The sequence below is a fragment of the Colletotrichum fructicola genome (genome assembly GCF_000319635.2).
Source record: "Colletotrichum fructicola Nara gc5 chromosome Unknown KSG_Nara_v1_contig03, whole genome shotgun sequence".
NCBI classification, from domain to species: domain Eukaryota; kingdom Fungi; phylum Ascomycota; class Sordariomycetes; order Glomerellales; family Glomerellaceae; genus Colletotrichum; species Colletotrichum fructicola.
The window spans coordinates 458,989-473,753 of NW_027094053.1; the positions used below are offsets into that span (position 1 = coordinate 458,989).

At 52.3% G+C, this 14,765-nt stretch overlaps 8 protein-coding genes across 8 annotated transcripts; 2 read left to right on the forward strand and 6 right to left on the reverse strand.

Annotated features, from left to right (window-relative positions):
• Positions 1–788: 788 nt before the first annotated feature.
• Positions 789–1,016, reverse strand: CGGC5_v004892 (uncharacterized protein; the record flags this gene model as incomplete). Its single annotated transcript, XM_032029544.1, has 1 exon — positions 789–1,016. The coding sequence occupies one exon, from the start codon at positions 1,014–1,016 to the stop codon at positions 789–791; it is 228 nt and encodes a 75-aa protein (XP_031893163.1).
• Positions 1,017–1,344: 328 nt separating this feature from the next.
• Positions 1,345–2,066, reverse strand: CGGC5_v004893 (uncharacterized protein; the record flags this gene model as incomplete). Its single annotated transcript, XM_032029555.1, has 3 exons — positions 1,345–1,446; positions 1,504–1,817; positions 1,883–2,066. 3 exons carry the CDS (start codon positions 2,064–2,066, stop codon positions 1,345–1,347), a joined length of 600 nt encoding a protein of 199 aa, XP_031892930.1.
• A 1,060-nt stretch (positions 2,067–3,126) lies between these two features.
• CGGC5_v004894 (uncharacterized protein) lies at positions 3,127–3,937 on the reverse strand (the record flags this gene model as incomplete). The annotated part of the gene is made up of 2 exons (XM_032029566.1): positions 3,127–3,480; positions 3,530–3,937. 2 exons carry the CDS (start codon positions 3,935–3,937, stop codon positions 3,127–3,129), a joined length of 762 nt encoding a protein of 253 aa, XP_031892931.1.
• A 345-nt stretch (positions 3,938–4,282) lies between these two features.
• On the reverse strand, positions 4,283–4,891 carry CGGC5_v004895 (uncharacterized protein; the record flags this gene model as incomplete). Its single annotated transcript, XM_032029576.1, has 1 exon — positions 4,283–4,891. The coding sequence occupies one exon, from the start codon at positions 4,889–4,891 to the stop codon at positions 4,283–4,285; it is 609 nt and encodes a 202-aa protein (XP_031892928.1).
• Positions 4,892–6,203: 1,312 nt separating this feature from the next.
• Positions 6,204–7,915, forward strand: CGGC5_v004896 (Trichothecene C-15 hydroxylase; the record flags this gene model as incomplete). Its single annotated transcript, XM_032029587.1, has 5 exons — positions 6,204–6,230; positions 6,286–7,071; positions 7,128–7,442; positions 7,516–7,682; positions 7,759–7,915. The coding sequence occupies 5 exons, from the start codon at positions 6,204–6,206 to the stop codon at positions 7,913–7,915; spliced, it is 1,452 nt and encodes a 483-aa protein (XP_031892929.1).
• Positions 7,916–8,028: 113 nt separating this feature from the next.
• On the reverse strand, positions 8,029–9,516 carry CGGC5_v004897 (uncharacterized protein; the record flags this gene model as incomplete). Its single annotated transcript, XM_032029598.1, has 3 exons — positions 8,029–8,927; positions 8,979–9,264; positions 9,316–9,516. The coding sequence occupies 3 exons, from the start codon at positions 9,514–9,516 to the stop codon at positions 8,029–8,031; spliced, it is 1,386 nt and encodes a 461-aa protein (XP_031892932.1).
• A 400-nt stretch (positions 9,517–9,916) lies between these two features.
• CGGC5_v004898 (Methylsterol monooxygenase) lies at positions 9,917–11,012 on the reverse strand (the record flags this gene model as incomplete). Its single annotated transcript, XM_032029609.1, has 3 exons — positions 9,917–10,564; positions 10,672–10,930; positions 10,993–11,012. 3 exons carry the CDS (start codon positions 11,010–11,012, stop codon positions 9,917–9,919), a joined length of 927 nt encoding a protein of 308 aa, XP_031893098.1.
• Positions 11,013–12,122: 1,110 nt separating this feature from the next.
• CGGC5_v004899 (uncharacterized protein) lies at positions 12,123–12,929 on the forward strand (the record flags this gene model as incomplete). The annotated part of the gene is made up of 4 exons (XM_032029621.2): positions 12,123–12,445; positions 12,535–12,565; positions 12,646–12,653; positions 12,713–12,929. 4 exons carry the CDS (start codon positions 12,123–12,125, stop codon positions 12,927–12,929), a joined length of 579 nt encoding a protein of 192 aa, XP_031893428.2.
• Between the last annotated feature and the right edge of the window lie 1,836 nt (positions 12,930–14,765).

The following is a 14,765-nucleotide window of genomic DNA, read 5'->3' on the forward strand; positions in this document are numbered from 1 at the left end:
CATGGCATGGAGTGTGGACTTCAACTCAGGTGCCGGAAGGTAAGAAGCATTCTAGCAGCCTGGCATCAAATCTGGGTCGTCGATTCTGACAAACACCAGTGGCCTGGAACCTACAAACACTACGAACGGTACTTGTGGCCACGCAAATGGAAACACAATCTGTGGAGATTGGCCTCAGGGCAACTGTTGCTCAAGGTTCGCCTACCCTTTCATTGAATGCTTTGTCTGATCCAGGCTAAGCTGGGAGCGCTGCTCACTAACAACATATCTTCAGTGCTGGATGGTGTGGAAACAGCGATGCTCATTGCGGTAGCGGATGTCAGTCCGGCGATTGCATCAGTGGAGGAGAGACAACTGACGGAACGTCTGGACTAACACACAAGGGCACCATATGTGGGTCGTGGTCCCAAGGAGGCTGTTGTAGTCAGGCTGGCTTCTGTGGCAGGACACAAGCACACTGCAGCGAGGGTTGTCAATCAGGACCATGTGGATGGAGAGTCCTAGGTAACGAGGAGCGGATCACAATCAATAGAGGCTCCTAATCTATCTATAGTGTGAAAGATTCTGCCTATGGGCAGATCATTTCGTATTTGATGAAGTGGAAAGCCCTGCAGGATATAATTCGGAGTCTCCACGCGTGCGGTAGTGCAATTGCATTTGAGTTCAGGGTATATGACTGTTGTATTGCTCTGGCAAAACTACTCTAAGTGCATGGTATCTCAAGAAAGAATGGAACCGTTGAAGGTCGTCCTCTTTACCGCATCTTTGCTGCTCATCCCAAATTGAGATTAGGAATGCTTAACACTGCCGTCGGGGTTGTACATCCTGGGAGGGTACTCGTAGGTGTAAGAGTCGTCCCTGGTGTTTCTCTTGTAACCCTTGTTGTCGATGTAAGTACCAGAGGAGGACTGGCCCTTAGACCCCCAAGCAAAAGAGTCATTCTTGGAATAGCCACCAGAGCCGTACTGATTTGAGCCTGAGCCGTTATTGCTGCTGGAACCACCGCCGGAAGACATGTTGATGAAGTTTGGTGTTGAGGGTATTGTAAGGTTGTGGTGTAAAGGTGTCTATGAAATTGGTCTGCTCTCCACTCTTGGCCTTGAGTCCCTTCCAGACCGGGGTTTAAATACTGAAGTGGAGGTTTAGGCATCGTCAGTGAATATGGTGAACACTCCATAGAGACTTGGTTGCCTGTTGTGATGCCTGAGTCTAAGCTAACATTCACCGAGCCTACTTAATTCACCGTAAGAATCCGCCTAATATTTCTGCATTTCGCAGGACATCTACTAGGTAGTCTGTCTGGTGCCAGGGCTACCTTGTGTGATATGTACACATGGCATTCACCTATGCCTCAAGCTTCACCAGAATGGTGATAACCTTTCCGAAAGTCTTGTACTTGTCCCAGGCAGCCGATACCTCAGGCTTCTTGTATACCTCAATAGCTTGCTATTCAACTTGTTAGCTTCGTTCTCTCTAGACATCTGGAACTTTGTGGGTTCTTACATCTCTGCTGTCCCACCCAAGAACACCAAGGCCGGTCGTCGGACCGTCGTCAGCGCTTGCACCACCCATTGAATTGCCGCCGATCGCAGCAACAAGATCCATCCACGCCTGCTTCGCTCCTTCATGCTGGCTACCATCCGCCAACTCGAGAAACGTGAACTGGGTCAAGGCCTTGGGCTTGTCCGCTGGGAATTCGCTGGTTTGGAATTTCCTGATCAACGGAGGTGCGCCCATCTTCGCTGCGGCTTTCTGGAAATGCTCCTTGGCCCACGCAGAGTCGGCGAAGGCCTTTTCGTCTTCTGCCGACGCGAATGCTAAATCACATGTTACTGCACTGTTCAAACATCTTACGTTGCTTGACGAAATATGAGGTGATTACCCATGGTCTGGAAGAACTTAAACTCAGACACCGGTCCAAAGTTCTCTCCAATTACCTCGCCGCCGGAAACACCAAGAACACCAGGCTGCTTGGCGATGTCGGCCTTGATCGCGGGCCAGTGTCCGAGGAAGTCGTCCTTGTCGGCGGGAGGAATGTTAGGAGTAACGGCGACGATGTAAGGCATGTTGGCGTTGATTGGTCTGACTGGAGTCGGGTTTGATGCTGAGTTGTGTTTGTGGTTGAGGTTATCGAAGATGATGTGAATGATGCTGCTAGTTGTGATTCTGTCGGGGTTATGTAGAGCAGACGGGGAGGAAGAGGCTTATATACATGCCCCTCCGGTCTCTGCTGCATGAATACAGAATTGTTGTAAGCCCGGCACGGCCAAAGCTTCCTATCCCGACACGGCGCTCGCCCGGAGCCCGAAGAGCGACACGGCATGATACCCATCAGACGGCGCAAGACAGACCGCGTCGTACAACTGACCCTTGGAGAACCCGAAAATACGACAGCAGATGCATGTCACACGTCAAATCAGCCTTGAGCAAAGCACCCACCCCCTCCCCGGCTGATCTCCCAGCGTGCCGGCATCGAATCACGGCTTCAGGGTCCATCATCCGAGATCCATGGTAGGATGGGATTAACCGCGCGTAAGACGTGTCGTGAATTGCCTCACCCCAGGATTTTGAAACCTAGACTGCATATGGAGCCGGGGCCGGGGAGTTGGCGATGTGGAGATTGTGTTCGCGCGGAGCGGGGGGTCGGCGGTCCGGCCGGCTCATGTTTATTCCTGCACTCGCTCTCGGGGTCTCGTCTGATGCCGTCGTTCATGCCCCCTCCACTGTGCCGAAAGTCTAAATGGCCCAGACCAGTATGGCTCAAGCGTGGCGGTGAGGGGTTCCGGGGACTTAAGGTTGGCCGGATTGAGAGGACGGCGAAGAAACTCGGCATAAAGATTCCTGAATCCGCCTTGTAATCCGTACTGACTGGGCTGGTTTAATGGTAGCGAATAGCATCACAAGTGGGTTGCCTCTGACAAACTCCACATGGACTAAGCCCATTGATGCCAATCGTGTTCATCTCGTATGATCGTCCAAGGAGCATAAGAATTTGATGCAGCCTTGCATCTCAAAGTGTTCCTGTCTCGGTAGTATTCAGACTCAGGCACGAGACGGGAGGATTTTCAGGATCAAAGTATCGGATATTTTCGTCCATTGTACTACACTACACGAGATGGATGGAGGTCATAGCTTCGACCCTCGAAGAGGTAGGTTGAAGATGATCTTCGCCAGTTTATCTGGCATGCTCAACATCGGAAAGTGCCCTGCCGGTAAACTTTCCTCTTTAATCTCGAAGCCACGCTCTCTCACTCTGCCCACCAAGATCCTCTGTGCGACCACAGAAAACAAAGCATCCTCTTCGCAGTAGATGTACGTTGTGTCAATGCCTTCGTAAGCCTTCCTTTTGGTGGCGTAGTTTGCGCACGCTTTGGGGAAGCGCGTCATCAAGCCTGCCCATTTCTGCTGGTCTTCCTTCGACAAATCCGAGTAGAAGAGAGCGCCCATGTCATAACCTTGGGTGAAGCATATCAAACTCCCCTTCAAAAGTCAGAGTAAATCATACAGTGAAGCTAGTGCAGTGGCTTACCTCGACAGTCTGCCACGGCAGCAACTCTGGCGAAGCTATGTCATACATGGTCTCATTCCCCTCCATGATAAAGGCACAGCAGTACACGAGCCACTTCACGCCGCCAGCCTTGCCCTCGGCTGCTCGAGTCTTGACGCCAAATCCGGCGAATGCCTCAGTGGCAATGATGCCGCCGTATGAGTGTGCGATGCCAATGATCTCCTTTCCCTGGTCCGCCAATTCTTGGATCGTCTCCCTGATACACCGAACATCTGCATCTGGCGGGTTTTCCGGAGAGGGGTTGCCGCCAGACGGCAAGCTCGGACAGACGCACGGGTATCCTTTCTTCTCGAGGATATCTAGGAACTCCCGATAGTGAGCAGGGGAGTGCCAGGCTCCATGGACGAGGATGACTGTAGGCTTCGACATTTTGGTGTGCTTGGGGGATCAGTTTACTTGATCTGTCGCGGGTCGCGCGTCGCTCAAGTTTATGGGCAATCCTTTCTGCGCATCAGCATTAGTCTCGCGGCTCATTTGCTTGTGATTACTCCGCCTTCAACTCATGTTATACTTTGTATTTCTGAAAGATCGGACGAATGAAGCCTTGTGGAAGACCATAACCTTGTTGACATCTTGGCGAGCTGGATGCTTAAATTAGAACCCCGATACATCTCAGTGACCCGTCATACAGCACGTATTCGCCAAACTGTGATTAACATTACTACGTGCATTCCTCCGCCTTTATTGCAGGTATCTCCCATGATCCTCTAACCCTCAAAGAAGCGCAACAGCAGCGGCAACACCCAGCGCAGCGGCTACGCCAGCCCTTGCCGTCGGCCCCGCTCCCGCCGGTGTCTCCGTCCCCGAGGCTGCCGCGCCGCTTCCGGTGCCAGTAGCACTTCCGCCCGTAGTCTCCGTCGCTACCGATACGCTTGTCGTAGGAACGGTGGTAGCTTCGACGCTGCCGCCAGATGCCGATGGGCTCGAGCCCGTCTCCGAAGCGCCCGCTTCCGTTGCCCCGCTCTCAGTCGATGTCACCGTCACAAGCGCAACGGTGCTAGTCTTCGTAGGTGTAACGGTGACCACTGTGCTTACCGGGGCGGCCGGATCTGTGGACAGAAAGCTCGCTGTTACGGTTTCCGTGCCGGAGTACATGGGGCACCCGGGAACCTTACGGGGCGGGGCACGACCGCCGCCGCAGTCGACGCCTCGGCAGATCTCGAGGGTGTCCGGGACGTACCAGATGACCGTCTCATACGTGTTGCCGTAGCCGATCTCGGTGCGGACGGTGACCGTGGAGGTGAATGAGGTGCAGCCGTCGATATCTGTCTTGGCGAGGGCCAGACCGGCGGCTGCGACGACCGGGAGAATGTAGCGCGACATCTTCGTTATTGTGATTTGCGTTTGAAAGGGATTGTGAAATTACTGCGAGCGCGATACCTGAATTCGAAGAAACAAAAAAATGAGTGAAGATGTGGGTAGCGAGAGAAGAAACCCACCACATGTAGGCGGCAGTCGCGTCATTTTAAGCATCGCGAATGAGGCCAGACCCATCATAAGCCTACAGGCTGAATCCAGTCGAGACCCCTACGATGAATCCTTCGCCTCAGCAATTCAACATGCCCTGGTAGAAAAAGCTGAAAGTAAGCCAATTTGGGATACATCGTGCCGCATCGGCGCATCATTTGAGTAACATCGGTTGCTTTCCATCGCCGTAGGGCGAAAAGAAACGAGCAAATAAGTGACTTTGGGCTCGCTTCTGCTGACTACATGCTATTTAAAATGAGAGTGCTTGGCAGATTGTGAGGCTAGTGAGCCCAAGTCAAAGCGAATTGGGTGAGTGAATTCTCCCCTTGCAGCAATCGAAAAGAAAATACGGCCCGATTCCCCAATTGATATTTCGTCCATTGGCTTTGGGGATGCTGGTTGTTACACCAGCTCATTATCACGATTTATCACGAGAACATGGTGTTTGACCAAGCGCAGCCACCCGGCTCACCTCCATGCAAACCCCTGTCCCAATAAGTGGGCTGGCCCTGCCATCAAATGAACGCATGTATTTGGCTGCACCGGACGAACCACATTGATCATACTCAGACGGTAGCTAGAGAATTGGACGGATTTATACGAAAGAGATGAAGACGTATCAACCAATATGACGTGCCGGATTGGCAACTGGTGAAATGTAAACGATCTCCAGCTCGCTCTTCGGCTTCGGCACTTGTTCAAGCGCCGACCGGCCCCGCGCGGAGAAGCCCGCTCCGGGGCGGTTAGCGGCATTACTTCATGCATGGATCGTTGATAAAGCGGGCTTTTTTCTTAAGTCCATGTGAATTGTGCTGCTATTCGATGCAATTTGAGTGGTGTTTCAAATTCGCCGTAGTATCGATTACAACTCCGCGACTACGGTGCATATGTCTGGTGCCGAAATCCGCTTGATGATCGACGGAAGGGCTCCGTACGGAGGGTATCAGAACCCGATGAACCCCACATCAGATGGCGTTAATCTGAAGTAAAAAGGCCATGATCCGTGGCGCTGAAGAGGTAAAGTTCAGGTCGCAACCGTTGGTGGCTGCCTTAACTGGACGTTCATTTTCCAATATCCTACCACCAAAGTCTGGTCGCCTTCGAGATTTCCAAATCCGCGATGTTGCCACACTGGGAAAATCGAGCTGGGGGACTCTCCCTGGCAGTGATGGCACCAATTGTCACAGCTGGTTCTGTAAGCTCTTCTATCGCAGTCAAGTAGATGAGTCGCCACTCACGACGATTCACAGCTCCTGGCCTATCTCCTCGGCTACGCCATCTACCAACTTTTCTTCAGCCCTCTGCGCAAGTTCCCGGGTCCCAAGCTCTGGGCAGTGTCCTATATCCCTTACGTACGCCTCTACATCTCCGGCAACGGTCATCGAAAGATCTTGAAGCTCCATCAGCAGTACGGCCCTTTCGTCCGGGTCGGTCCAACCCACATATCCGTCAACCACCCCGACGGCATGCAGGATGTGCGCGGCCACCGCAAGACAGGCGAGAACCCCAAAGACCTGCTTAACTCCATCCCCAATCGCGACAACATCATCGGCTCCAATCGTGCAGACCATCAACGCTTCCGCCGGGCCCTCGCCCACGGGTTCTCAGCTCAGACCATGCTGGCACAGCAGCCCATCATCAAGCAATACGTCGACAAACTCTTTGAGAAACTTCGAGAAACATCGCAAGGTGGATCTCGTCCGGTCGATGTCGAGAGGTGGTTTAACTTCACGACGTTTGACGTTATTGGCGATTTGGCGTTCGGCGAGCCGTTTGGGTGTTTGGAGAGCGAGACGTATCACCCATGGGTCGACATCATCTTCAAAAGTATCAAAAACATAGCTTTCCTGACTAGCAGCAGACGACTTTCATGGGTGGGGCCTTTGCTTATGATGACTGTCCCTCGCAGCCTGGTTACCAAGTTTGCAGAGAACAAAGAGTTGTCTAGAGAGAAGCTGCGGAAGAGGCTGGATCTTGGGACCAGTCGTCCTGATTTTATCGATGCTATGATCAGAAAGTCTGAATCGGCCGGTGCTGTAAGTTTGAAATGCAATAAGAGCTGATGTAGAGATCTGGTTCTGATCATTTACAGACGATAACTTTCGAGGAGCTCACGTCGAATGCGTTCGTTTTGATTGTCGCTGGCTCTGAGACGACGGCCACATTGCTGTCCGCCGCCACCTTTTTCTTGGCAACCAATCCCAACGCCTTGGCGAAGCTCAACGACGAAGTCAGGTCAGCATTCGAAAGCGAGGACCAGATTGACATGCTCAGCGTCCAAAATCTCACGTATATGTCGGCTGTGCTGGATGAGAGCATGAGGCTGTATCCTCCCGTTCCCAGTTCCAGCCCGCGTATGGCCGGAGAAGGGGGCGACGATATTCTGGGCGAGTTTGTTCCGCAAGGGGTAAGACATCTTTCTGCTGGAATGTTTATGGGTAGTGAGACGGTGTTTGAGCTGACTTGAATCCTCATCTTAGACAACCATCGACGTATGGCAATGGGCTGTCTACCACAATCCCGACCATTTCGCCAGAGCAGAGGAATTCATCCCTGAACGGTGGCTGGATGACCCGAGGTTTGCCAACGATGCGAAGAAAGCTCTGCAGCCTTTCTCAATTGGCCCCCGAAACTGTATTGGAAAGAAGTACGTTGTTTATTTGCGTTGAACTCCGTTCCCCTTTCATCGAGCCTTTGCTTACACATGTTCCGTCTTTACCTAGTCTTGCCAACGCAGAGATGCGCCTGATCTTGGCCAGGTTGATCTGGAATTTTGACATCCGTGCCACAGAAGACATCCAGAAGTGGTATGATGAGAGCGAGGTTTATATTTTGTGGCAGAAGGGACCTGTGAATGTGTACCTGGCACCCAGGGCCTGATGGTGAACCTGGACGCGTCCTATCGTCTTGAATGCTGGATCAAAATGAGAATCCATCGCGAATTCATAAGCTTCGTGGTTATGTATAATCACCGTTGTAAAGCACTATCAAAATCATTTACACGGAGTGTCCTCCATCCATTCCTTCTTCCAAATCCAGAACCACCCTGGCAAGCCCCATGGCGATGGATTCATGGTTCCCGCAATACCTAATGGAGTGAACCAACCACGATAATTGCACTCAACCCCCCTTGGGCTGATTTTCTTTAGCATGATGCTCTGCAGCAACGTATCAACTTCACCGTGAAGAGCAAACAGACCAGACGGCTCTTTGCAATTATCGGCAATGACCTCGATTGTGCCATCAGCGGACTCCTTAGCACCAAACCTGAACCGTATGTTCTCAATCGGACCAGTCTCGAGAAACGGCGCTTGATTGCGCGCTGTGTCCCAAGTGAAGTATCCATACCACTCTCCATCCTCCATTTCTTCTGTTAGGTGGCGGACGTACCTCCGGTTCCACCGGTCCCATGACCCAGTCGATGAAAACGCCGTGAGCCTTCGCTCAGCCTGCTCCGGCGACAACGGGTCCGGCAGCGGCACAATCGCACTTCCCGCTTCATCATGCACCATCGCCAGCGGGAGCTTCCGCGGAGACGGCAGATATTCGCTCGCCGGCCTTGCTGAGAAGCTGCTTCGGAGCAGGTGCGCAAGCAGGACCTGCACCAACAACGCGGCCGTCTGCCTCCCTTCCCACGACGTCTTGAAGCGGTGGAAGGCGGTGTGCGTGTCGTCCCAGGTTGCCATCTTGGAGAGGTGGTATGCCATGATGCCTAAGTTGTTCAGGACCTGAGTCTGTAGCAAACCTAGCGCGAGGACGAAAGCTTGTTGCCGCACGAGCCTGTTGATCTGGGGTAAGACGTGGATGTACGAGGCCCAGTTGTGCGGATCCGTGAGGGTTATGAGAAGACCTGTCGTCGCTGCGGCGACTCCTAGATCAATCGAAGGGATGTCTTCACTCTCATGTTAGCGAGGGGGTCAACAGGGGATGAGCGAGAGCTTACAGCCAAGGACGGCGAAAGTGGAGAATGTGCCGATCAAAGCTTGGGTCTTCCGGAGGAGTTCGGAGCTGGGGAGCTTGACGCTCCCGGCGGATTGCCAAGACACTGCTCGGTAGGGGAGCATGAGTTCATCGAGTTCGTCTGAGAGGTTTGGGAGGGTTGAGGCGACAGCGGCGAGGTGGGACCAGATAGTTCCCGCGTCGGATTCGGGGCGGCTGATCAAGGCGCTGTTGACAATGTGCGCCAGCGTATACTTGTTGGGGATTGTTTTAGATTCGGGATCGGGTGCCTGGTAAGTCTGTAAGATGAAGCAATTGTGTCTGTGGTAATTGGCTCTTACATGGTGGCAGAACTGAGCTTGAAAAACAAAGGGATTGCTGCATGACATGCGGATAGCGCGGGACACGCAGGTGAGGGCGTGGACGTCGGCGACATCGCAGTACGATGCGATGCGGTGAATGAGCTCGGTCGGGAGATTCTCCAGAGATATTGCCAGCTTACCACCTAGACTCAGCTTCGCCATGTTGATCTCGTTGTTCATATTCGTTACCCCAAGTGCCGGCATACCGCTGAGCTTTTGGTGTTTCAGATGGGTGATGCCTAGAGAAACAATACGCCATGACCCTCTTGAGGGGCGAGTCAGCTTTTGAACATGTGCACTGCCGCCAATGAGGGGTCGTTAGCGACATGGCCTCAGACTAGGCTGCAATAAGCAGATATTCATGAAGGCTTATTCCAATATTGATAACGCTCATTACATGATAAGGAGCGATCGTCGTATTAATATGTAAGTCTAATGCAATTACAATTCATCATAAAAGTCGTCGCAGGCCGTAAAAGAATGAAGGCCGATTCACATCGGCGACGACTATGCCACTTCAGGACCAATCTAGCTCTTTTACTGGTCACACCTGACGACCAGCCGATTGAGTAGAATCGATTTACTGCGCCTTCTTCGCCTTGGCGATCCTGGCCTCGCGCCTGCGCTGGTGGGCTTCGGCACCGGCCTCCGTGTCCATGATATAATCCCACCACCTGAAGCTCGACGCATAGTTTCCGATAAACTTCTCGTGGTGCACATCGTGGTGCTCGGCTCCGGCCCAGAAGGGGAGGAAATGTCTCAGGGACCAGGGGAAGTCGTATCCGGAGTGCGAGTCGATGGCCTGGAACAGGCGCAGCACGATCCAGAGGTACATCGTGAACAGGTGCAGGTCCTTGGTGATGAACACCCAGAGGATAGGCGAACCGACAGTACCGAGGCCGAGGAACATGACCTCGATCGGGGAGGCGTATTCAGCGGTCATGCCGAATGGGGCGGAATAGTAGTGGTGCATCTTGTGTACGGCCTTGTACAACGGCGGCCAGTGGGCGCCGCGATGCATCCAGTAGTGCCAGGTATCTTCGAGAACGAAGAAGATCGCGATCTGGTAGGCCATCTTCCACGCTGGCGGGAAGGGTACGCCATAGTCAAGGCCGCACCAGGTCGCAATGGGGTGGAAGAGCCAGATTTGGGGGAGTTCGACGGTGAAGTGGCTGAAGAGGACGAGGGCGCCGCATTCGAATTGCTCCTTCCATGTGGGGATTTTTTGCTGTGGGTTTGATGAGTTAGTCGACAGGTCCTTCAAAGCCCGGGTCGGACTCCGGTGTTTGTGGTGATGAGGATCCTCCTCCTCCGTGGAGCATGGATGGAGCATACCTGTTGAATCTTCCATCTACGGAAATAGGGGATCGCGTCGATTATGATCCAAGGCAGACTGCGGCCGAAGTAGACGACCTCGTGCATAACGAAGGTCATGATGCCCGTTGCGAGGATGTCGTTCTGCATCCACAGGTACCAAGCTGCCCAGAGGCGCTCAAAGGTGTTGAGCTGGACATTGTACCTGTTGACGTCGTCGAGGACGCCGAGGTAGCTCTGGTGAGAGGCGGTCTGGTTGGGGAACACGACGGTGGCGTTCCTGTAGGAGTTGTGTAAGCTCGATGCGACTCTTTCGATTCGGTGCGACTCGTGGTGACCTACCAAGTTACTGAGGTCGCCATGGTATCGGACGCAACCTCTGCTGCAAAGGAATGACGGGAAACACACAAAACACAAATGCGCAACGCAACTTTGATTTCGAGATGCGAACAACTCCGACAGCAAAGGGGGCGAAAGAAGTATATAAATCAACGCGCCGCAGTGGAGAAATTGCTTCCTTCTGTTGGCGGGCTTTGGAACATGTCCCTTTTTTCTGGAAGAAAGCGGCGTGTGTGGCAGGGGTGTGCAGACGCCGATGGCACGATAAAAATTCATCGGCATCCGCTCTGGTGTGGTACGACAACTTGCATGTTTTCCAGCGAATCCAGGCCCTCAGGGGACCGCCAAACCGAATACGAATGACATTTGGACTCTGACACTTCCATTGGTCAAAATGGAGAATTGATCAGATTGGCGAATCTGGAGACGGGAATTGATCAACTTTGAGTGTTTTTACCATCAGACTTGAACGGTTCGCAGCTGAAGAGCAGGCGATTGAGACCCGTTTTTGAGAACGCCCTCACCCCGGGCGACCCACTTCCCGGTGGTGTGTTTGTGGTGTGATTTTCCTCGCCGCCTGTTTGGCTCCGAGATTACCGACTTTCAGGGGAAGCTGCACCTGCGCATGTTTGGCTGCTGTTAGGTGTCTTTGCTGGTGAATATTCGGTGAGTGCATGTCTCGTTCATGATGAGTGGTGACGAGCTAGAAGACTACATCATGAAGGTTCTGATGTGTTCGCCAAATTGACAGCAGCCATGTTGAGCGTTCCGTGGTTCAGCGATCCCAGCCACAATCTGTGATCACTGTGAATCACTCTGTCAAGGTGATGGACCTATTCAGCTGAAGCCCGGCGTCAGCCCCACTCCATGATGTGATTGTGCGTCGGCATCGGGTGCCAATCATCCGGGGGACACATCCACTTCGGCCGGTGTGTCTTGATCCTCTCGGAAGCAGACCGGGTCTGCAAAGCGGAAGACGTGTTCTCCGACTGAGGGTCACGCTCCATACGGCGAGAGACGCGCGGGGATCACGTTATGCTCTTCCGGTGGCGTCCAGGGCGGGCAAAAGTGGGACTCGTCGGCGGCGTAGACGGGTACCCAGCCGGTGATGGATGCGCCAGACTGGACCTGCGATGTGTGGAGTTGATTCAATTGAGACGGATCAGTTTATGGCTGAGATCTTCAATGAGGAACCAAGAGCTGATCTATTTGACTTCCAGGTTCCCAACTATCCCGTCGGCTTCCGCATAAAGCCCGAGAGCCTTACCCACCTTATGATCCAGTTTTACCCCAAATCCAAGCATCTACTCTGGATTACTCCGTTGGTTGTGAAGAATTGCTCTGTTTCGGTGTGCTCCTCAGATTTATGCCGATTACATAAGGATATTCATTGTTTCTACTCCACCAGAGGTGTACGAGCGTCTCGTACAGCCCGACGGGATACACTTCTAGGAAAGTATGATTGATTAATTGCCCCATGACAACAACTAATCAAATCCGATTACTAGCACAATTGCTCGGGGACTTACTGATCATTTCCTCAAGTTCCATCTATAAATTTCAAGTTCATCCAAGTGTGAGCCAAAGTTACAACACCCTCAACGCCACTCTAACTTAGTACGCTTTTGTTATCTCTGAACTGCGATCCATTTCAAGTTCGCCAGGTACGCGAAAAACGACTCAACTCTCGCACTGTCCCAACGACATTTCTAACACTACACAGAATGAAGTTCCTGTTCTTCGCTACGCTCATCGCGCTGGTCAGCGCCAACCCGGCTCTCAAGACTTACGCGAGGGACTCTGCCGAGCTTAATCACCTTGAAATCCGACAAAACTGCGCTTACTCCATTTGCCAAGGTGGATGTGGAACGTGCTACCAAAACACCAACGTTTGCTGCCCCCGCGACATCAACCAATCCTGCTTCCAGTTTTCTTGCTGAGCGACGACGGGAGGGAAGACAAGCTAGGAATCATCCATGAATGGCTAGAAGTCGGGAGATTAGTGGGAGTTTGTTCTCAGACACGATCGTCTTAGGGTAGACCATACCCACATGATCCTCAATTGTAGATGAGACCCCGTCGGTCGTCATTCTCAATGGCCAAGCGTAATCTTCCCTGTCTCTACGATTACCGTGAATAGTCTGCGACCTTGTCTTTTTATTCTTGGTCTGCTTTGACCTTCATCCATCCCCGCGTATGGTGTCTAAGGAAGGGTGGGGAAAAGTCTGAAGTGCCTGGTGGTAGCATAGAAGGTTTATCCTATAATTCCTTACGAGTCATTTGTGCGATGCTACGCTGGTGATGTTCAGCCCTATAGACAACGCTAGCAACTTCAGTAGATAAAGTTAACATTATTCATAACGTCACCCGTTTGCAATATCACCCAATGCATTGTCCCTAGCATTTGATGGACTTTCCTGTCTAGCTTCAAGCTTGGCGGAAAGAGTTTCTACCTTTGAGCACGCGCAAAGGTCTCTTGAGATTCGCATAGGTCAGCGTCGCCTTTTCCAGTAATACCATCCCCCAGGTATCTTCACCCTTTGCAGCCCTGTAGGCAATGTCTCGATGTCACCAGAGACAGCGCCACCATTTAGTAGAGTCTCACATATCCTGCGGAATCCATACTCTTGCGCTATTTCCAATGCAGTCGTATCGTTCTCACTTCTCCTATTTATGTCAAAGTCCGCATGACTTATCAACAAGTCTACGATATCGCACTTGCCATACATGATGGCTTGTCGCATGATAGAATGGTAAAGAGGTTGAGGGTCGCTTGGATTCGAGTTTTTGATCATTTCGGAAGCCACATAGTGCGGTAGGCTCGGACTTTGGTTTTCGAGTGCCAATTGCAAATCAGATTGGTACATAGACTGGGGGTTATCGATGTCCAGCTTTGATAGGAACACCTTGACGACTTCTTCATGTCTTTCAACGGACTCGTCTCGTAGCCTACTCAAGGAATAACAGCGCTCTAAACTTGACAATGCCGATTGTACCGGCAAATGATTGTGGACGTTTTTTTCGTTTGGGTTCTGACCCAAATTGTTGATCACGTAGTACACGACATCGACGTTGCCTGATCTTGCCGCAAGCGAAAGAAGGGGTTCTTCTCTGCCTTCAACGTCAACTTTGGCTCCGTAATTGTGCAGTCTGATGACCACATCTAATCGTCCAGATTCGACAGCGCAGCGTAAAGGAGTTTTTCCCAGACCATCGCGTGCCTCGAGATTCGCCCCAATGCGCCAAAGGAGCTCAACAACGCCGACGTTTCCTTTCGAGGCGGCATATAGCAAGGGTGTGTACGAAACCAAAGACGGCTCGATCTGAAGACCCAATTCCGCTATTGTCTCTATGCTGAAGCCCTCTGCAGTATTGTGCTGGCCTACAAGCGCTTTGAGTACTGATGTGTCCTCCCGTGAAGCTCGATCAACGAGTGGCCAGGTTTCTCTGGGGACCTCCGCCCGAAGCTGTTCTCGAGCGCAGAATTTGATTAGTACATCAACTGTTGTAGCGGAGCGGACTTCAACAGCTTCCGCAAGCATCGCGCGAATCGCTGAATGAGGGGCTGGGTTTTGAGAATGGAAAACGTTTTCGTGAAAGGTTTCAGGCACCCTCAATTGACGCAGAAGAGCGGGTGAGTCAAGGAGTAGCTTGACAACATCCGCATGACCCTCTCGTACGGCGAAGTAGAGCGGCATTCTTCGAGGGTCACCTTCGTACGCGAATGTTTCCTCTGGCGTCAAGAACCGTCCCTCGAAAACATGCAATATCCCGAA